The 23,088-nt window shown below is 31.2% G+C and overlaps 2 protein-coding genes and 2 long non-coding RNA genes across 4 annotated transcripts; 1 reads left to right on the top strand and 3 right to left on the bottom strand.

Annotated features, from left to right (window-relative positions):
• The first annotated feature begins 7,016 nt into the window (after positions 1-7,016).
• On the top strand, positions 7,017-16,117 carry Cdc16 (cell division cycle protein 16). Its single transcript, XM_040727296.2, has 8 exons — positions 7,017-7,139; positions 13,417-13,722; positions 13,808-14,457; positions 14,526-14,605; positions 14,665-14,911; positions 14,974-15,126; positions 15,182-15,534; positions 15,601-16,117. The coding sequence occupies exons 2-8, from the start codon at positions 13,630-13,632 to the stop codon at positions 15,858-15,860; spliced, it is 1,836 nt and encodes a 611-aa protein (XP_040583230.1). The 5' UTR covers positions 7,017-7,139; positions 13,417-13,629; the 3' UTR covers positions 15,861-16,117.
• Positions 9,927-11,905, bottom strand: COX6B (Cytochrome c oxidase subunit 6B). Its single transcript, XM_040727297.2, has 3 exons — positions 11,680-11,905; positions 11,454-11,612; positions 9,927-10,233 (listed from the first exon to the last, which is right to left on the bottom strand). Exons 1-3 carry the CDS (start codon positions 11,787-11,789, stop codon positions 10,065-10,067), a joined length of 438 nt encoding a protein of 145 aa, XP_040583231.1. The 5' UTR covers positions 11,790-11,905; the 3' UTR covers positions 9,927-10,064.
• On the bottom strand, positions 15,912-17,885 carry LOC121131899 (uncharacterized). The gene is made up of 3 exons (XR_005869189.2): positions 17,341-17,885; positions 16,700-16,838; positions 15,912-16,645 (listed from the first exon to the last, which is right to left on the bottom strand). It is a non-coding gene; the product is annotated as an uncharacterized lncRNA (long non-coding RNA).
• Positions 17,886-18,849: 964 nt separating this feature from the next.
• Positions 18,850-20,056, bottom strand: LOC139907607 (uncharacterized). Its single transcript, XR_011784322.1, has 2 exons — positions 19,270-20,056; positions 18,850-19,199 (listed from the first exon to the last, which is right to left on the bottom strand). It is a non-coding gene; the product is annotated as an uncharacterized lncRNA (long non-coding RNA).
• Between the last annotated feature and the right edge of the window lie 3,032 nt (positions 20,057-23,088).

Raw genomic sequence — 23,088 nt, 5'->3', positions numbered from 1 at the left:
AGTTTTTGTCAAAAAAATTCAGTCTTTGGTGGTGAAACTTGAAAAAGTCATCCAAAAGCAATGATCAATTCTATCGGAAGAAAGAACTAATTTTTATACTTATTTTCATCTATAGATGACTTCACATTAAGTAATTCTGGTCTCATCTCTTGTGTTTGTATTTGATCTCCCTTTTTTAATTCATTAAAAGTATTGCAAATAATGTTTCTGATTTGATTTCCTAGATGACTATGTTACATGTTTGTGGTTCATTTTTGTAGAGTTTATTATCAAGGATGCCTCATTCTCCCCTCTACAAATATGTATATATAGACAATATCTGCTTTAATATGTGCCTTTAATCTCAAAAATCTTAAACTTACGAACCTAAATTTGGATTATTCAACATTTTAAGCATGAATTAGTCCATATTTTGCCTATTTTAATGCAACAAATCGTTATTAACACTACTACTCAAACTCAAGACACGGTACATAATGATCTTCGTTTGATATTTATTTAATTTCAAATTAATTCTGACAGCAAGCTCAACTTTTACCTCCGGATATTTATGTATTAGATTATATTTAGATATGAATGCTATGAATCTTTAATTGGAATAACTCATGATTACATTGATCACTCAATGTAGAGTAATTCACTTATAAAGTAACAAAATTAACTTATTTCTTGTTCATTTCTATAATCACTATTTTTATTTGAAAATACTATTATGTATTGCTCGGAAATAAATGATATTTTTTGATAATAAATTAATTGAGCTAGATCGGAAATGGTTTGATTGAAGCTGTTTATTCTAATTATTGTGTTTTCTTCGTTAATGTGATCATACTTAGTCTTCAAAAAAGCAAGACTTTGCTACATGTATTTATTCGCTCTGCAACCATGAATAACTTATTCATTGATTAAAATCTTCTTTGCAGTATTCCACGTTTGATATTTCAAGTCTCTGAATTGTTACACTAAATCCAATAACTGGACAACTTAAAATGTATTAAAACTAGTTATCAATCTTTAATTAAATAAAATATAATTATTAAATCAAAATAATAATCTTCTCAAAAGGAGAGTTATTATTTCACTAAGTTTTCGGAGTCTTCAGATAATGTTTTCGTCTGTAAGCTCTGCAACCTGTCCTTCAAGGGAGCAGACGATCTTTTTGATCATACGAAGACTCATTTTGAAGGGAACGAAAATAATGCCCCTTATAAACCATCAACCAGATTGTCATCTTAGAGTCTGGGTTACTTAAAATGATGGTCAAATTTAGGAGACTCGTGCTCTCCTATACTCTGGAAATTCTATCTATATTTAGAAATTAATACTGATGTTTAAACATCTGGGTTTGGCATATCTTTTTCGAATGGGAGGCTCAAGCAAGGACAATGATCTCTAGGAGAGATATAAAATTACACGTCAATATGTCTATCAGGAGAGTTGAAAGCACCGTTCCAGGGTGAGTAAGAACGATATATCTAAGTTAATCGAAACTAAAGGAACACACCATTAATAGAAAACCACTTAAGCAATAAATTAAAATTGTCAATCGTCCATATATTGTTTCAATTATTTTATATTATCATTACAGACTAATTAGTTTTACATCTAGTTGACGGATTCTTCATGAGAAGATCCTCTACGATGGCGATACATGTGTGAAGTGAGTATTTTCCTATAAATGAATCTAAAATTAAGGAGCAATGCACTAAATAAATTAATACCCCATTTATACTTGGATACTTAGTCTAAGACATTATAACTTAGACAGTGTACCCGTCATACTTTCTCTTTCGATCTCGAAATTGGAGAGAGCGACAGAGGATATTTGAAATTCAATTATCGCAACCTTTTAATACTAAGGAAATAACTTTGCCAAAGTCGATCTATAGACTAACATGTGTAATCGATATTTAATCATTGCTGCGTTGAGTTGATGAATGGGAAAGTCCATGTATATTCAGCATATGTCTGGATATTGTTGAGGTTGCGCTGTTAATCCTGTAGCTTGTTCCACAGTGCTTGCATACCTTCGTATTGTCTATAGATTTGACGTTACCTCAAACCTTAGAAACTAAGAGTATTATAAGAAGATTCAGATTTGCTAATGCTGGGCTCAATAGTAGAATCGCTAACAGATATTGCTTGACTAATGGAACTCTCTAAGCGCTAAACTTATTTTATATCTTATATTCTATGACAATTAGCATGTTATGTTTTTTTTGTTTTGGTAAAGAATTTAGTCAAACTGTATACTCTGAATACTCAAATTGTATCTCAAGGTTACGTTGTGAAATCCCTTCATTTCCGTAATAGAACATCCTTTTACATCAAAGTAAGCAAGAATTGATGTTTATAAATACCCACAAGTGATGGTTTGTTTATTACCAAAGAAGAGGCACCCATATACAAATTTGAAGAGATAAAAAATATCTGTCTTAATATTTTTGTATTGTAAAGTTGTAATTTAATTTGAAAAGCAAATCTAAAATATTTATACCAAATATTTATTAAATTTCCGTCTTCAATATTAGTACATATTACTTTTTATTTATTCCAGACCATCATATCTAGCAAAATAATATAATACTAATTACTTATTACTGTTAAATACCTAAGTGCTAAGAGGTGAGGGAAACATAGTTTATGCGAGTACGGTACATTTTTATTCCCAAATAATACTGCTGCGAATGACTAAATCATTCCCATGCACATTAAAATTCACTTACATAAAACGGTGTGGACAATTATATGCTTACAAATCAAAAATTCATTTTCGGCAAGATGTCTAAACTGTTGTGGTATTATTAATTGTTAGAGTCCACCGTTAGGTTGTATATTGAATATATTATATGAGTCTATAACTGAATGGCTTAAGTACTTAACGATTTGTCAAATGTATTTAATTGACCTGGAGGGATTCTTCCGCCATTTTAAACCGTTTGAAAACAATGATGTTGCAAGTGATAACTGCATAGTACAAATCCTATCCTCGTTACTTTAACCCATTACCTACATAAATATGATCAGTCGCTAGCCTCTATTTGGGGAGGTAACCTCCCCCCTCCAAAAAAAAAAAAAAAAAAAAAGTATCATAATATGGTTTGACATTCGACCCCGGTTTCACTGCCAAAATTAGAAAATATCAAGTATCGAATTCTTATAAGTAATAAATGTTTTATAAACTAAAATTTTATGTATACACAAATTTAAAGTAAGAAATACAAAATATAGAATGGTTTTTATAGATTTACTCATTTTTGTAAAGGTCCTGTGATCTGACGGAAATAAAAATATCTCTTTAGCATTTTCAAGTTATACATGTGAATCAATTAGTCAAATAACTGGGGTTTTGAGAACCTGTAGTTTTTTTGTGACAAATTGGACCTTGATTTAGTCAATATCAAGTAGCTGCTTGTCCTATGATTGAGCAATACCACGCGTTCCGAAATATGGATATTTTACCCAAAAATTGAGTTTCTGTTGCTTCGTAAAAAAAATAATTCAGAAGTATTAAGTAGATTGACTCAAATTGTGCATCATTTTCATAGAAGGAATAATCTATTTTTTTATGTTCCTTTAATTGGTTAGATGGAGTGGCACTGATTAAGTATAAGTAAACATTATAGTATTACAATTACTCCATCTAACCTAGGAATCTTTTGTTGAAATTATATATATAAAGTATATTTATTTCTCTAGGAATCATCGAGGCACGAACGTGCACACATCAAGTTCAAGAGAATAACTCCCAAGCGGGCTGTCCATAAGTTATGGTGATTCCATTAATCGATTAACTTTTTACGAATATCGCTCATTATGTATTTCTGTTGCTGCCTGTCGTAATACGAAATTTCGGATAAAATATTAAATGCGTAAATCGTTATAAAAAAATTAATCGGAAATATTACAGCTGGTAGGAGAAAATTAAAAGCATCAGCCTAAAATATATACTATTCCAGGTACAAACGATTCAATTTTGAATTATATAGCTCCTAAAGTTTTTCTGGACCATCATTCATTTTAATGACCGACGGTATTTTTTTCACACGTCAATAAAATTAGGGAGAAGGCGTAATATTTTTTTTTTCTAAATAAAATGATATGTAAATCAAATCACTTCAACTTTGCTTTGTGACTACTTTTAACTAAAATCTCAAGTTTGAAACAGAATTATATTAAGAATTAGAGATAAAAAAATAACTTACTCTTTCTTTGTAAACATATTTTCAGCATGAGAACTTCCTCAAAAATATGAAATAGCGTTATAATATTAACTTGGTTCTGGGACACTTTCCCAAAAGCCACTGTGCCAAATGACCCCTTTACCAAACAGACACATGACCAATAAAAAAAATAATAAATATATATTTTTATTATTTATGCTACAATACTATGTAATCATAGACACATGGAATAATCAGGTATCCAACAAAGCTTATTCTTCTATATTTTGCCTCTTGAATGAATGGAGTAAAATATGACGTCGTCTTTTTTTCAAACAATCAATCCTTTTATATTCTCCTCTTGTGGTAATAAAAAGTATCCGTGATGATTCCAGGTCTCCCTAATTCAATTAACTATGATTCCCATTAATGTTACTCTAATTTTAAAAGATAAAACGTTTAATCATTTACCTTGAGTTGCAATGACCAAGTGCTCATTAATTAATTATCGTCTCTGAATCCATGATTCTCAATATGGATTTGTCATTGAATGAGATACTTTAACCATACATGGAGTTAAAGTTACTTTGAAAAGCAATAAGAAAAATATTCACCCATGCCATCCAAACATCGATAGCGGACAACAAGATACATTGTATATTTTGGTTTTGGCGAGGTAACCCGTGATTTATTGGACAATTGTCATGATTTTTGTTAAACGGTTTTATTCGCAGTTTGGTTGAAGCATTTTCATAATTAAATGAATAAATTAGTTATTGTGTGACTAATAATTAACATTTTATCTCTTAAAATTGGAGTTTTTTTTCGGACAATCAAGCAATCAAAGAAACAATCATACAAACTTTGATTTATCAATATATGTAGATAAAATGCATCGAGGGTAACCATATTATTTCAAAAGTCCATCCTAATTTTTAGTGTTCAAAACTGAATATATGTATAACTTTATTAAAGTAAATAAAAAATGTATATTTTCTTCTACATATTTTAGGGGGAATATTTAAAATTTGAACTCCTATTTTTTAATTTTATGTTTTTTTTTGTTATGATTTCCTATAATTTATAATAATTGTGATGCAATGATTGCACCTTAAAGCAATTCATTAGATCTGTTTTATAAATTGGAGTGTGATTTTTGAATTTTCCCATAAAAATTAAAAAATGATAAGTATTCAGTGCCATATGATCCAGTACAACTTTCAAGTCTTTGAAGCTCGTAAATCAGTGTTAATAAAGACAAAGTTTATCTGGATATTTGAAAGTTTATTGTAAAGTCATTTTAATATTGTGTTTAATATCTTTGAACTGTATTACTTTTTGATCTAAGAAATAACAATGTAGCAACGAGCGTGTGTAGCTAAAGGCCAGCACGTTATAATAAAAAAGAGGGGAAAAAACAAGTGTTACAAATTCTAAACATTTTTTAGGGGCAAATTTTGTTGGTGTTGCATACCACCTAAGCAATAGTTTTTTTGTTTTATTTTTGTTGTTCTAATCCTTATTCTTTCTTTCTTGAAGAGGTAGCATCTAAGTATTGAGTAGCTACGTGCAAGTGTGCTCATGAAAAATGGAAAGTAAAACTATGGATTTGTTGGGGAGTTGTCTTCTATATTAATAAAACAATGTGTGTCTGTTCGTCAATGCCTAATAACTCCGAGAAATGCGGTGTACTACCGTTGGTAAGTCATAAATGAGTAATATTACTAATAAATCAATATGAAATGTATACAAACAGTTAATAAAAGTTAAAATACGTGGAATAATTAATTATGTTAAAGTAAGACGTACAAATTGCAACTTGTACCCAACTACTTACTCATTGAGATTTGTTTTTTAAATGCCTATGCATATAGTAATTAGATTACCGTTGTAGTCTGTTTTTTTGTTTATCCCGCTATGAGCTGATCCTTCATATGGTTGTGGACCTGCTGTCATTGATTGAAAATATAGAGTCCGAAGCTATAAGTTCTAGTCATGTTCTAGTCATTTCTAGCTTTTGGCAATTAGTGAACTCCCTCATACATATTTTCCACATGAACATATATTTTTCAAATGTATATTAAACTACGAATGCACAATAGATTCACTAACTTTCACTAGTGTGTAATTGCATCAATAATGTGGGCCTTCTACGATCATGTAAAAAGACATTATTATGAATAAAAATCAAAGACTAATCATAGTAAACATCACTTAGGACAATTTCCTTATGAATTCTTAGACCAATATTTTGTAGCGAGTAAAATATCTCCCTTAGTAGTTTACACAGCAACATACATGAAACATTGTCTTAAAACGTTGCTTTAGGATGTATAAACTATAAGTTCACTTGAAACTACATAGTCTTGTATCAAAAAATATCTATTCATTAAATGCAATCAAAACTTAATAACAAGTTTTATCTTATTCATATAATTTCCACTTTTTGGATTTTGATTCTGATCCCACGATGTCCCTATAACTGTTAAAAACCTTTGAAAGAGGGAAATTGATACTTTTTATTTACTCCAAACCTCTGTACTACAAATATAGGTAAGACCCAATTTAAGAAATATGATATTATTTAACGGAAAGTAATTTATGCTAAATATATAAAAAGTGGTGCTAGGTAAATTAATTCCCTTTCTTTTCAATCCTCTTAATTTCATTCTCAGTAAATTCCTTCCCTGTAAAATTCTTCCCCGGACATTTAATTCCCATTATGAAAAGGGATGTTAGGTGACATCATACGGTGTACAATGTTTCTAAGCTAGTTATTTGTTTAAGTGTAACGCCATTGAGGTAGGGCTCCGAAGAACTTGCGTATTGCTTACGTAGATTGAATTGTGAGTAGATAAAAAAAAGAGAAAAATGGATTATGATTGTTGATTGATGTGAGAGAGTAAGGTTAATTATTATAAATGACATTCGATAGCAGGGGAAGAGCAATGATAGGATTTACTTCCATATCCAAAGGTACGAATAATATACACCGATTCAATTCCCATTCACTATTAAATATTTATGATGATGTCATTTTTTTTAGTTAACGCAATAAACCATATATGTCTCTAGTGTTGGATCGGTCCAAAAAAATTGCAGTCTTATCAGACCGGTACAATTCAATTTTGTCAGTCCTAGGCCCGATCCTATAACCTCCTTCAAAGAGACAATATGCCTGAATTTTAAAGTAGGAAGTGTATAGCTAGAACTTATAATTATAGGTTCTAGCTATCATTTTTTATTTTCTTGGTTTTATATTATTCAATCCTAGCTAGGAGGGAAGAAAATAAAAACACAGATAGGATCGTAGGACTGAAGGACCGATATATCGGTACTAAGGACCGTTGAATGATAAAAAAGATTGAACTGATAAAAAAAAATTGAGTGAAAGGGTTGGGAGGGGGGATACTGATTAAGAAATCAGTTCTAAGACCGATCCAAGACTACATATCCCCATCCATCAGTCGCCATTAGTCATCTCCAGTACCAAGTGCCCAGACCTCCATGTACAGTAGAGTGTTCACTATTTTGTAAAGTTGACCAAATTCAAAACTATCATGAACCAGGAGATGTGTTTAGGTATTGGTGACCTCCTAAAAAAGTCTTTTATATGCTATCAAAAACTGTTACACTCCATCACTTCAAAATTCCAGTGTACCGGAAGTACTTCAAAATGATATCAAATTAAAAAAAGAAAAAAATATTATTATAATTCAGGCATAAGAAAAGAAAAAATATATTTTATAATTTCTTCGAGTTTGTTAGTTTTTTGTTATTATTTAAATCCTGAGTAGTGAACTTCCTTTCCTACTACATTCAATTATATTCAAAACCTGATTGAAAGGGGGGGAGAGGGTTATTTGACAAATAACTTTTTCTGGAAGAGACAAAAAACTGTTTTTAATTTTTTAAAGAAAATTTTGACATTGTTATCTTTTTTAGATATGACGATAATGATAAATTTTTTTGCTCAAGTAGCCACAATGGCCACTATAGTTCTAGTTACACTAATATAAGTGCTCTAATAACTATTTAGGTACTTGAAAAAAAGAAGTATGGGGTAGGAATCAAACCAAAAAATCATACATTAATCATAATACTTTACGTGTACAGTTTGTAAGCATATTATATCTGCACCAAAATCAATATTTTGAATCAAATATGTGTTTTGAAGCAGTTTGAAATGTGACATATATGAAAAATATTTCATAATTTTTATTGAATGAATTAAGTTGATTCTGATTTTAGCTCGCATGTCGGTTTGTGTATTTCACAATTCATTTCATATCATAGGCTCCACTCCATCAAAAATTGGCTATTTCATAGCTTGGTATTTAAGTTTTTTTTGTTGTTGTGGGCCAGGGGGGATTATGGAATTCAAATGAAGGAGACGAAAAAAAATATCCACAAAATCCGTTAAACTGAGAATATAGGGTATTTTTTTCTCTATTTTTTTAAATGAATACAGCACATAATATCTTAATAACAGGAAAGTATGTATTTATGCATGGAACCCATGATATCTGGAATAAAGACGGCATTTTTACCTTTCCCATATCAGTCAATTTTTCTTTAATGTGCAGAATGAATTATGGTATATTATTTTCTCAATAATAAATGGGAGTAAAGTAAGAGCTGAATATAATGTGTTTTACATTTCTAAAATGTCAAAATACAAATTTCAGCAAAAATTGGTCTTTCTCAATTTTTTTAATTACAAATTCTAATCTGAACGATTGCATTTTAAAAGAAATATAACTTTTATAAAATTTAAAGAAAACTCTAAAACCGGATATCGTTGAATGTGCTTATTTCTAAAGAATTATCTACGAAAAATGCATCTAAATACAAATTACGCACTAGGCACTGCAAGTGTATAAAATAAGCAGAAAAAATTACTTAAGTGGGGGAAAAAAGGAAGAAAAAATGACGTTAATAGACTATCATGATGAATATAATCACGATCACATAAAACATGTATAAAGAAGCAGGAATTATAAATCCAATGATCTAGATTCTGTGGTAGAAGAAATGCAAATGTCTTATTATAAAAAAAAATTCAAGAAGTTAAGAAAATCTTCATATAAATATATATACACAAATATATAAAGTATTTAAAATTTAGTAACCATGAATAACTACTTTAAAAATAACTTCCTAATTACTAGGTTTTTTAGTGTATTATAAATAAAAAAATTACATAATTGCATTTTATAAAAACTCATATCATAAACGTTGAAGGCAGTAATGACAAAATGTTTTCTCAATTAGATATAGATATCAAAAGTTTTTAGTACGTATCATGAAGGTACAAGGAATGGGTAGCAAGAGATGAACCCTTCCGCAGCATTGAATTCTATATCCTTTGACATAAATTGTTCAGTTGTTTTAAATGATATGATACATACAAGGATAGTCAGCCACCCTTAAAACATTATTACGCATGGATTATCATTAATGTGCGTATAGAAAGTTAAAAATCAAAATGCGCGTCAAAAGGAAAGATATGTTTGGAAGGAACGATTTGATTAATTTTATAAGCAAGAACGGAATCACATATTACAAATATAATGACAACTATGTAATAGGGGGTTGAGCATATTTTAAATGAGTATTGGACAATTAAGCCAAGAAAGGATGCAATTTATAAATTGGATATTTAAGCAAAGAATGACAAAAAGTATTTGCCATCTCATTTTCGAAAGAACAATTGAATAACTAATGTATTTCAAGACAATCTTAAGAATCAAACGACATTGATTAAAGATATACTTAAAAAGTAAACTCCATTATATTTCTCACTAAAAAACTAACAAATAAAAATGTCCCAAATCATAATTACACATTTGCTTATCATTATTAAGACAAACTACAAAGAAGAAATGATGTTCCATGAATTTAGATCTTAACGGGGAAGGTTCCTTCTTGCAATTGCTCATCCCAGTTCTCAAGCCAATAACTTGGGCAAATAGTTTTGTAGGTTCTCAAAAAGTATTCGCAAGGTTTGAAGTCTTCACCTCTCAACTTGGTGCAGCGATGATAGTCCACATACGATTGGAAACAATGTCTAATGGAGCAAGAAAATAAAATTATAATTCATTATCAAGCAAATTAACTATAAAGAAATAATATATAGCTATTCTGATTGTGACATCCATAACATAAGAATACTAACACTTTAATTTTCAAAATTAAAATTTAATACACTTATTAAAATGAGATAAACAAATTTAGTTTACCTAGTTTAGTACCCTATTGATATTCAATCCCAAAGAAGACATTTTCCAGAATCAAATTAGTAGCATTTCTGCTAACTTTTTCCTAAACAATCTAAGCCTTTTTGCCCCCATTATCTAATTGCAGAATCTCAATAAAGCCGTTCCCTCCTAGATTTATTACTCATAAATTTTATAAACTTTTTTAATTTATTAATTTTTTTTTACTAAAAATATATTATGTAATTGACGCTTTCTTTAGAAAATATTAGTAGTTTCTTTTTTTTTACATATAATTTTAAAGGAGTTTTTAATCATACGGTTAAGAAGAATAACTGATTAAAATAAATTAATTTATATTATAATTGTATCATATATACACCATACTTTCGATTGGATTCATTTTAGTAATATGTTCAGCTAAGGAAGTTTTAACGTGTAAATAAACCAGGAACAGTGACAAAGGGGCCGTCGCTTCCTCTGGACCAAATATATTTAAAAAGTTTCATAATTTAAGGGCTGCCAAATTGGGGGAAGGAATACTTTTCCAAAATATGATAAAAATTGCGTTTAAAAATAATGCACATAATTGAAAGGCGAGCCAAGTCGCAACTGATTAGGAACGACTTCTACTTAAATACTCCATTTTATTTACAGTTAAGAATGACAATTTAAAAATTTAGAGACAGTGGGGTTGTTTAATCAACCAGAAATATCCATTTATATCGATTAGTGCTCCCTGTATGTTATACTCCTATTTTTTTTCTTTATGTTCTATTGATATATGAATCAGGGATCACTAAATACAGTGCAATCGATGACGTATTTCATACGTTAATTGAATTACAAAGGAACGAATAAATATTTTCGAAGATCCAATTGTTGAAGGAATAAATTATACAACCTAGTTTACAAATATATAAATCCAATGACAGCGTCAAAAAATAAAATCAGTCAACATTCAATCAAATATGACTGTCTTGATCATAATGAGCAAGATATGAACATCCCAGAATAGCCAAGGTCCTGGGTAATAGAAAGTAAAGAAAATCGGATAATAATGACTCAATACCTGGTTTGGTTAGGATTGGGAAATCTAGGATCGAATGGAGTGGCTGACTTTCCCAACTTGGTTTGTCTGTTGTAGGCGGCAACTTTCACATCGGGATGGTAGTTCTTGGCGTCCTCGAACAAGTTATCCACAGAGAGTTCAAAAATAGTGAGAGCATCCCTTAAAGGAAGTCAAAGAGTGAATATCTTCAAAACTCCAATTAGAAAATTAAATATGACAGACTTACGCTACTTCTTTTTCGTTTCCACCTCCCTCACGGTATCCAGCGATTTGGCCATGGAGGGCCTTTCGCTTCTCATCAATAAGACCCTTGATATCATCTAGAGAGATAGGCATTTTTGGATAAAGTTTCGTCTACAAGTGAAGGAAACGAATAGGAATAAGAAGGTAGAATCAGTTAATAACTAAACGACTAAAATGGCTCCTTCAGAAATTACAGTGTGACCTCAACTCCCAAGTGGCAGAAAAATAGAAAAAGGAAGGTGGCAAATAGTTACGTAGACTCTATCATCAAACATCGCAATATTACAATGTTAACCCCTTAGTCAAGAGCAGATTACCAATTCTAGTATCAATTACCATCCGTGCTGATTTTGCCATAATTTAGTTGACTATAAATTAACTATAATTACTATTTCCTAATTATGTAGCTTATTTGAAACTAAAACTTGAACAATACGGTTTTCCATAGTGTTCGCTAGCAATGAATAACCTTCCATAAAGGTTTTCTTTATTATTTAAATATAAATAGTTGAGTTGGAGAATAGGTTCTACGCAGTCTAATGCTTCACATTTGGAAACATATGATATTAACATTATACGTCATCACCAAAACATTTCGTATTTTTTATATCTCCAGTGTTGAAATCTTACTATATAATTCATTTTCTAGAATACCGTCTCTAGCATTTTGTTGAATTTAAGACCAACAAAGAAAACTCGAGTGCCATGGAAATATATAATCATTTTGCTTAATATAGATTTAGGTGCCTAGAACTCAGATTCGTAGCTAGAGAAAAAAATACAAAGAACTAGATGCCAAGATGAGCGAATGATTTAATAAAGGTATCATCTCAGAAAAGTGCTTTGATATGACGTCACATTTGTTTGTTTTCCTCACATTAAGCAGGTGCTTCCTGCATTAAGAGATAAAATAATATACATACAGTATATTCCTTGACTACGAGTTTGAACTTGTACAAGCAAATTGTACAATTTGCAACCAACAAAAGAGATGAATCATTTTAAAGAAGGATTTACAGTACTTGGTACGAGGATAACACAATAATTGAATATTCAATAGGTGATCAATTAGATGTACCATTTATAATTACTTTAATACAAATTAGAAAAATATAAGTATTTTGTGGTACATTATTATGTTCAAAAGTCAACAGTTATATATACATAATAACTATATGCTTTGAATAGATCAAAATGAAATTATTCTATAACTGTATATATGGTATTTGATAATGACCGAATATACAATTAAATAATGCATTTTTAGATGAGTAAATTGCAACTTGTACAAGTTGCAATTTATTCATCTAAAAGTGTATTATTAAATTAAAGGATTAGTCATTCTAATTACCAACTATGAAATAATACTATCATTTTATTTTTATCTATTATAATTACATAGGTAATAATTATTATGTATTTATGAATAATATAACTCTGTGCACTTGAACTTTATAATGTGCCACAGAATAATTATACTTTAGTAATTTGTATTAAAATAGTCAAAAATGACAACATTAATGTATCGATCATCCCATTCGTGGAATATTCAATTATTGCATTATACTTATTACTGTAAATTCATCATTTTAAATGATTCATCACATTTTGGGGTTGCAACTTGTACAACTTGCTTATACAAGTTGCAGCTTGTACTCAACATATTATATTATAATTTATAAGTTATAACTTATAATTTAAATATTATTTCTTTTTCTAGCTCAGACACCTTAGCTGATGTAGGAATAGAGTTGTCGGCCCTGAGTATATATAAACATCATCAAGATGACGTCACTGGACTTGTTGTTATGAATTTGTATAATTAACCGTTGTTTGTTGTCTCAACCCAAGCCAATATTGAAGCGATACAAACTCGAAACTGCAATTGAATAATTGGAATTTACAAAGTATTTGGGTGGAGTAATTAAGTGTAATGTCAACAAAAATCTTGGAGGATTTGGTGGACACACCAAATCCAAAGTTGGTTTCCAAGTTTAGGAAGCTGGTCTCCTTTTATATTGAGAAAGTAAGTTGAATTAGAGAGAAGAGTAACTAATTGCCTGGACATTAATGATGACTGATTTGATTGACCTTTCTTTCTTAATTGTTAGGGTCAATATGGATCCGCATTGTACTGGGCGAACAAAGCGGTGACGCTGAGTTGTAATGCAACAGAAGATGTTCTTGGATTAGCGGAGTGCCTTTTACTTCGCCGTGAATTTCACCGAGCGGCACACGTGCTCCGTGTGCGAGAGTTGGACACCTCCAACATCCACTGCACTTATTTAACTGCCAAAGCTCTCTATGAAGCACATGCCTACGATGAGGCTCTTCTCGTTCTCCAAGGAGCCAACGAGGCATTTGACAAGGCTCGTACGCAGGAGGATAACAACCTCGGATCCATATTCCTCCTAAAGGGATATATTCTTGAAGCTCTAGACAATCGAGTTCTGGCTACAGAGGCATTCAAATCCGCTTTGAGAGAAGACATTCATTGCTATGAAGCCTTTGAGGCACTCGTAAAGCACCAAATTCTCACAGCTCAAGAAGAGATTGACTTAATCAGTGGTTTACCTCGGGAAGAGGAGGATCTTGTCATTCCTCTCTATGAAATCTCTCTCAAAAAATATAATCAACCCTCTGATATGGTTCTTCCTAGTGTATTAGCTCCTTTGGCAGAAAACACGGATGTGCAAGTGAGTCTTGCAGAGCGTGCTTACTATAATTGTGATTACTCCCTATGCTTTAAATTAACGACCAAGTGAGTGATAATCTCTTTTTTTTTTTTTTTTTTACATACTCACATATTCCACTTCCTTTCTATTCCAGAGTAATTAAACAAGATCCCTTTCATACAGAGTGCCTTCCTATCCACATTACTTGTATGGTCGAGCTTCAGAAACCAAATGGTATAACATTTCTTAATAAGTCATATTATGAGTAACCTTTTAATTATGTCCATTTCTAGATTTATTTCATTTGGCGCATAAATTAGTAGAACTCTATCCAGAATCCTGCATTTCATGGTACGCCGTTGGCTGCTACTATTACTTAGTTAAAAAACATGAACCTGCTCGTCGATTTTTAAGCAAAGCAACGCAATTGGACCGAGTATTTGGCCCTGCGTGGCTTGCATATGGACATTCATTTGCTACAGAAAATGAACATGATCAAGCCATTGCGGCTTATTTTAAGGCATGTCAACTTATGAAAGGGTAGGTTTTTAAATTTAGCATCCATTCTATTCAACTAATTAACTTTTTTGTTTGTTGCGTAGGTGTCATTTGCCTCTTCTTTACATTGGGGTTGAATATAGTCTGACGAATAATCCAAATCTTGCCAAAACGTTTTTCTCTGAAGCTCTATGTATTGCTCCCAAGGATCCCTTTGTTTTACATGAAATGGGTGTGATATACTTTCATGATCATGAGTACGCCATACACTTAATCATAAATTCATTTGATTTAACGATTTATCTATTTTAGTTATGTAACAGCAGAATTGTACTTCCTGGATGCGCTCAAACAAGTAGAAAAAATAAACGACTCGGCCCTGTCCAGTAAATGGGAGTCTCTTCTCAACAATTTAGGACATTGTTCTCGCAAACTGAGCAAATTCACTGAAGCCCTTAACTTTCATCAACAAGCATTAGTTTTAAAACCTTTGAACGCATCCACATATTCCGCCATAGGTTACGTTCATTCTCTTATGGGAAATTTAATGGAAGCCGTTGAGAGCTTTCATAAGGCTCTCGGACTTCGCCGGGACGACACTTTCTCCACATCCATGCTGAATAATGTCATTGAGCAACTCATGGTGACGGTCTCTCCTTTTCCTGGTAATTATTTGGCATCCAAAGAGTCTTCTCAATTATATTCTTATAACTAACTATTTCACTATTTAGATTATCCTAATGACTTGCCCAAATTTGATATTTTAAACGGTAAAAAACAGCAATCGCAATTAACGGAAGAAGGCCAGGGAAATGAAATAACGAAACCCGTCTCCTCTGATGAGCTAAACTCTAATACTCCAATATCAACATCTGCTGCAACGGCTGTGATATTTTCGTCGACTACTGCACAAAATGACAATAGCAGTCTTTCTATAGACATTGATATGATGGACATGAGTGAATCTGGGATACTAGACAATTCTCTATAGTTCTCTGCACATTTTTTTCCATCATTGGATAACTATTAACAAGATTAATTATTATAATTATACATATATTTATTTATGAACAATTTCACTCTAATAATAACTATTGAAGCAGCTCAATACTGAGCTTATCATTATGTCGAAAATTGATAGATAATGTGATAATTTATCAACGTAATACAAGTTATGGCATATTCTTACATTTATTCAATGTTTTAATAAATGAATAGTACAATGCGTTTATGAACTACACAAATAAAGGTCTCTGTTTTTATTCCGAACTTTATAATATAACTCATCCTAAGCCTTAAAATTGGCTAATCCAGACAAATGTATTCATAAATAAAATATTGATTCTACATTGACGAAATTTAAAAAGGATGTTTTTATTTAGCGAACTTTTTTCTCGTCAACTATTTGTTTAATACTATGATATATTTTCGTTAGATTATGACTATACTTAGGATTTGAGCTAAATCGTTCAAAAAATTGCTCATTTTGACTTTTTGGGAAAAACTTAAGTCCTTTTACGTATGAAAATTGCTAATTTTTCTAAACTGGTACTAAATAAATAGAGAAAATTAGGGTTTTACTTAGATTACACAGCAGTTTTTGATGAATCCTTTATGATAATTTTTGAGATAAAATCCACTTACAAAAACCCTCTTTCATTAGGCCCTCTTTTTGGATGTCAAAATATGTATATCATGTAATTACATTATCGGATATGCGAGGGAGCTGGATTCCAAGTACAACCAAATTGACTGTTGAATAGTTCCCATTGAATCCTGCAACAAAGAAGAAAAACTTATATGCCAAATTGCGAAATCCTGATGTTATACGTTTGACGTATAATAATTGCTGTTGATGATGAGATGCTTATATTAATCAAGACTCGTGAAGATCACTCCAACTTTTAACTTGTTCCAATTGCTAATGTGGACGTCGAACGGTCTTTTAGTATATTTAAAACTACCAATACTAACCAAAGGCAAAAATTAAAAGAAGAAAATCTTGATTTGTCGATATAATAAAGCAAAATTTATGAATGAATTATGATAAATATAAAACAACACTAGTTACTTTAAATTTTCTTTATGAAACTGTATTTTTTTTAATATACAAATTGCTCAATTTTTATTTTTTAGGTGGTCATTTTTCAAAAATTAAGAGCTCTTTTATGCTCATTTTGGCCGAAAAAATTGATCGAAAGTTTTTTACGTTCAGGGGCATCCGCAAGATAATTTTTTTTTAGGTGGGGGAACTAGTTTTTGAAATTTCCAAAAATTAAAATTTTTTGGAAAAAAATTTCAAATATTAATTTTTTTGGAAAAAAATTTCTAAAATCTATTGCTATTCTGAAAAAAATGTAATTTTCAGAATTTTTTTTCAAGAATTTACACCTATTCAGAAAATATTAAATTTTAAAAAAATAATAAAAAAAAAGCAAAAATTCCTTTACTTTTTTTGGGGGGCTACACACCTTGTAGACGCCTCTGCTAATTATGACTGTAATATATGACAAAATATTGACGATTGGATAAGAAATTATGCTGTATACTTTTGCTCTTGCAATGGCTCATTTTTATGACTTATTAAACAAACTTCCTTCTCAATTAGATACACATTTGACATTACATCAAATACATAAATTACCATACAAATATAATTTCACTGAAGTAAAAAAGATTGGCAATTAGGACTTGTCTAGATAACTTTTATTTGAATGTAACTGAAGAAGTGATTAAGTCGATAATAATAGGAATTTATGAATTTTACATTCAATCCAGTTTTGTATATATAAATGATAGATTTTATGTTGAATGTAGTAGCGAAGAAATTTCCCTCTACAGGAACTAAATAATAAGCATAAAAGCTAATGAAAAGAAAGTCCACTCTTCGTGTTGACAACTCGAAACGGACGAGGTAAAAAATGTACCGATTATCACCACTAAAGCTTTAAACAAAGTAGCGAAACGAGTATGAAAACAGTAAATAGGTGAAAAATGTATTGGTCAGAATTTACTTTTTTTGTCCGCCAAGGGCAGTATTTTGATATTATTTCTATCTTCAAGAAAATAACAACTCTAGCTATAAACTAAAATATATTCGGGTATTTATAAAAAAATAGCTAAATTTGAGTCACAAGTGTAGAAAGTAGAATATATTCTATTCGACTAATTCTAGGATTATTAGTTTTGTAATTTTAGTGATAAATTATGTGAGATGATAAGATTTGTCCTTCAGGGGAGCAAATGAGCTTTTTGACCATATCAAAAGTAATTTTAGAGAATAACTCTGCTAGTAGACTGACTCCTACAAGTACTGTAGTCTGTATGGCTTGCTACCCAATATCAGATTATACCTACAGAAACCTCAATCTCTATGGTCTCCATGTTTTGAAGTAGTTCCTTTCTAAAAGTCTCCAGGAAGTCCTTGAGGGGGAGGAATTGAGTTTTTTTTTCGGAAAATGCTTCAAAATTCAAGGTTTCATCCTTAAATCCTTCATGTAATAATTTGTGGAAGTGGAGAAATTGATGGAAATTCACGAGATTAAATTGGAAGTTGGGACAGCTCAGTACTGATCTGCAAAGGGAATGCTTGTTTTTTTTTATACGAAAAAGAGGGCAAATGGACCCCGGACTACAGGTGACAGATATTGATGGAACCTTCAAGAACTGGCTACAGAAGAGGTCGTTATTAAATTCGAAATTTATTATGTTTGTAGAGTTTATCTCAGATGAAGAATATATATTCCTTAATAAATGAAAAGAAATATAGTTTATAAATTATGCTTGATTTTGTGTTCCTTCTTTTCAACTTGTTTACTGTAAAGCTTGTATATGTTCATTAGTTTTAGATTCATTTATGGGAAAATACTCACTATACACATGTATCGCCATCGGAAAGGATGTTCTAATGAAGAATTAACCCGCTAGATGTGAAACTAATTAGTCTCCAAACAATAATATAAAATAATTGAAACAATATATAGACAATTCGCAATTTTAATTTATTTCTTAAGTGTTTTGCCATTAATGGTGTATTCCTTTAGTTTTTGTTAAGTGAAATATATCATTCATAACTATTAGTAATTTGATTCCATATTAGAACATTATACGGTCCCATGTATCGCAAGCTCCTAGTATAAGAGCATATTTAAGGTCAATTTGCCGGGAATTTTTGTTATATGCCAGCCTGTAGTAGGATCTTCGTCTTCAACCACTTATCGAATTCCATCAGAAAACTTGGTACCGAAAGCGAAGATCCAGAATATATATTAACAATCAACGGAAGCAAGTGGATCCCTTCAAGGAAACACGGAGGTCAAAATTCCCTTATCTAAGGAGATATGAAGGAATTGGGCCTTAAAAATATAAAGGATATTTTGAACTGCATTGAATCTACTCACCCTCCAATAATGATGCTGAAACGGTGCCTTCAGCTCTCCTGATTTCATCTCAGTAGGTATAGGTATAATTGTTCAAAGATGGTACTGGCAAATTCGGGAATAACTTTTCTAAATATGGATTGAATTCCCGGGGGATAGGAGAGCACAAGTCTCTTAAATTTGACCATCATTTTAAGTAAGTTAGAGTAAGTAAGATGACAATCTGATTGATGGTTCATAAGGGGCATTATTTTCGTTTCATTCAAAATAAGTCTTTGCATCATCAAAAAGATCGTCTGCTCCCTTGAAGGATAGGTTGCAGACCTTACAGACGAAAATATTATACGAAGACTCCGATACATTATTCTTATCATCTGACATAATTAATTATAATAAAAATAATTAACTCAATATAACTTTATAAAAACTAGAATATCAATATGAATATAGATAAACATAAAACACATGTTATCGACTTCATTATAAATAAATGAATGACTTCATAGTAAAAGCGACATCTTGCGAAAAAATATGAAAAATACTGACCATACTATTTCCTCAGGTTAATGGTCGCGTTTCGATTCTTGGTTTAAAGCTTTAAGCATCACTATTGTCTATTGATGAAAAGGCAACCGCAAGGTATCTACAGAGAGGTAACGCCACTAAGCATCATTGCTACTACGTGCAATTGACAGATATTTCATTATTTTTCTCATTTAATCGATAGACATTGTTAGCTTAATTTTTCTACGGCACGACGAAAACTTCCTACCAGTTTTTTCTCCTTCGTGTCCCTCTGCGTATCACTAATGACACGCTTGTCATAGTTTTGTCATCACTGACCTAAGCGAATAGTAGCTCATTGCGGTATTGATCTGTATTAGGACTAAAACGATTGATCTATCTACATAATATTTATCTGAACCATGAACATATCCGTCGAAGTTAATACACGTTGTAAGACGTTTAAAGAACATACGTTTGCATTTTCAGAACATCAGAATGGATATTAGAATTAGAAATCTCATTCAATTATCTTTAACTTGTTATTGCTCCTAATTTGAGGAAATTTCAGAGTTTTAATTCAAAACATATGTAACAGTTATTTTAATATTGGACCTTGTATCTATAGAATCAGCATGAATTTTATTTATTATTTCGCTTTGAAATATATTTATTTCGTTGATATTAATTACTAGAGAATTAAAAGAGGATTGACTCTTCTTTAATTCAAGACAATCAAATGAAATAAAACAACAATTTGAAACTCAAATAAGAAAAATGAGAACTTCTTTAGTCAAATCACATTCATGTATTATGATAATTTTAGCCTTTGAATGAAAATACTCACCAAAAAAATAGTTTTTCAAACAAATGGGAACTTATAGAGTTGTGAATCCCAAACATCACGGCTTAGCAGAGACAATACCTTTTATAACTTTATTGTTCAGCCGCAAGTAAAAAGTTGTCGAACTCTTCAAGTCCAAATCACCAAATTAAAGGGAAAAAAAAAAAAGTCAGCAACATAAAATAAACTAATCAAAAACTAATTAAAGAGTTCACTTCATGGGTATCCTGTATAACTCAAAGTTTGCCCGCACGTCATACTTTCTTTTTCTATCTCGAAATTGGAGACAGCGACAGAGGATTGTTGAAATTCAACTATCGCAGCCTTTCAATAATAAGGAAATCACTTGGGTACGTCAAGCGAAGGAACGTGAAGTGAAGAATATATTGATGGATTTAGAGGAAAAGGATCTCGAATTGAGAATTTAGCTCTTATGATGTATTCGATGGAGGGTAGGGGGTGAGTTCTTTCGGAGTCCATCCGTTGACTGAGGGATGAGGCTGAAGGGCATCATATCTTATTAAGTAAGACATTACCACTTTTTCTTATATCTACCATGAATCATGACAGTTTAGTAGTTTTACTTTAAGGAATACATTGCACGGGAGTCGTAGTGTACAAATTCGTACTGGCTTTTTTTCTTCTTGGACATTGATGAAGTCGGATAAGAGTGAATTCAAAGCCTAATTGAAGTATTTTTACCCATAGTTTACAGTCTATAATCATGGTCCTAATTCAAACTTAATTATTTGTGACCTAATAATAAGTTTAAATATTAAAAAACATGAATTATCATTTGATTTTGTGATGTTTTTACAGATCATAATTGTTGGAATAAGTTTAGGGGTAGGATTATATTATCATAGGAGCCATTACTGTATATTTCTATACCTAACAAATATACAATAATAGTGCACATAATTTAATATTCCATATACATTATAGCCGTCTATTTTCAGATGTCTTAAAAATCCAGCGCTTCTAAAGCAGTCGCCAAGATTGGAAACAAACCAGATGGTCAAGGAAATGTTTTAAGCACTTCAAGGGCACTGGAGAGTCGAAAATGGGGGGGGGCACTGCTCCATCAACAAGAGTGTACTTAACCTTATACCTAATGATGTTAGAGTCCTTGACGTGCTTAAAACATATCCTTGACCATTTGGATTTTTAAGACATCTGAAAATAGATGGTTATAATATATATGGAATATTAAATTATGTAATAACTAACAAGGATGCCGAAACATATGATTGCTTTATAAATTTATGAAAATACTTATGAAAAAAAGCTTATTTTCACATAATTGTGGTTAAGTTCACATTTCTTTCACAATTTAATAGCAAGATCGTGCTCTGGGAATCCAGAAAAAGCCTGTGTTCTTGAAGTACAATTGAATGCAATGCAAGCAGGCTTTGACCTCTACGAATAAAAAATAAGAATGCATCAAGTTCCAATGATATCCACTACGATAAACTTACCTAATACCAAACTCCTTTTCTAAAAATTAGAAGGTTATTTTATCACTAATGATTAATTTATCAAGATTTTAAGAAATATTATTAATAACTCAAAGGTTAATGTTGACATAATAACTGAATGATTTGATCTTTATGTTTCTTTATTGGTCATCAGCTGAACACTTCAATAAATTGTTCTCGTCATTCTAATGAGTAATCTCAATACTTTATATCTCTATGATCTTGTCCCTTTGAAAGAGGATACGTTGAACAGCTAAAAGGACATAGTTAGTAACTACTTCATCTGAGTTGTTGGAGTTAGCATACAAGACCGATTCACCGGTCGTAGGACTGACATATTTTATTAGGACTGGACTGATGGGACTGCGTTCTTTTTTTTAGCTTTTTAGACCGATCCAACAATAATATTTATTTATTTTTTTTATTTCATTTCATTTTCTACAAATTTAGACAACCTGTGGGTCAGGGGTATTATAGCATATTAGAAGGGTACTTTGTTGATTAGAAACGTGGCAGGGGTGGAGTTTCAACTGCATTGGATCCCAGTACTTTAATTGTACAACATGAGGGCCGGAGTGTAATTGGGGGATACTAGAAGGGTCCCTAGATGCTCAGGGAAGAAGGGGCGGATAAATTTAACTTGTCTCGAGGCCCAGCAGTTCACCTACAGAACCCGTGATATAGTAGACATGGACGTACTGAACTATTTATTTTATTTCGAATTCTTTTATTTATGGTTTAAATAACTCCAGAATTTAGTAGACCTTGTCAATAGACAACATACACACTAAGACTATCGTTCTAATCCTCTTCTTTTCCTTTTTAATTAATATTTAATATATGTACGTTCTCTCGTTTTCCGTTTGTACAATAATTTGTCCTTTGATTTTTAATTTTTTGGTGCATTTTCGAACATTTATTTGCGAAAAAACAAACTTGTTCTCCAGAGGCCAGCAAATGGTCTGATCAGAATTAAACATAGCCCTAGGTGCATAACTCAGAATCTAAACAACT

This window comes from Lepeophtheirus salmonis, chromosome 1, assembly GCF_016086655.4.
Source record: "Lepeophtheirus salmonis chromosome 1, UVic_Lsal_1.4, whole genome shotgun sequence".
In the NCBI taxonomy this organism is placed as follows: Eukaryota; Metazoa; Arthropoda; class Copepoda; order Siphonostomatoida; family Caligidae; genus Lepeophtheirus; species Lepeophtheirus salmonis.
The sequence above is the reverse complement of the archived record's forward strand: the minus strand, read 5'-3'. Positions and strand labels throughout refer to the sequence as shown.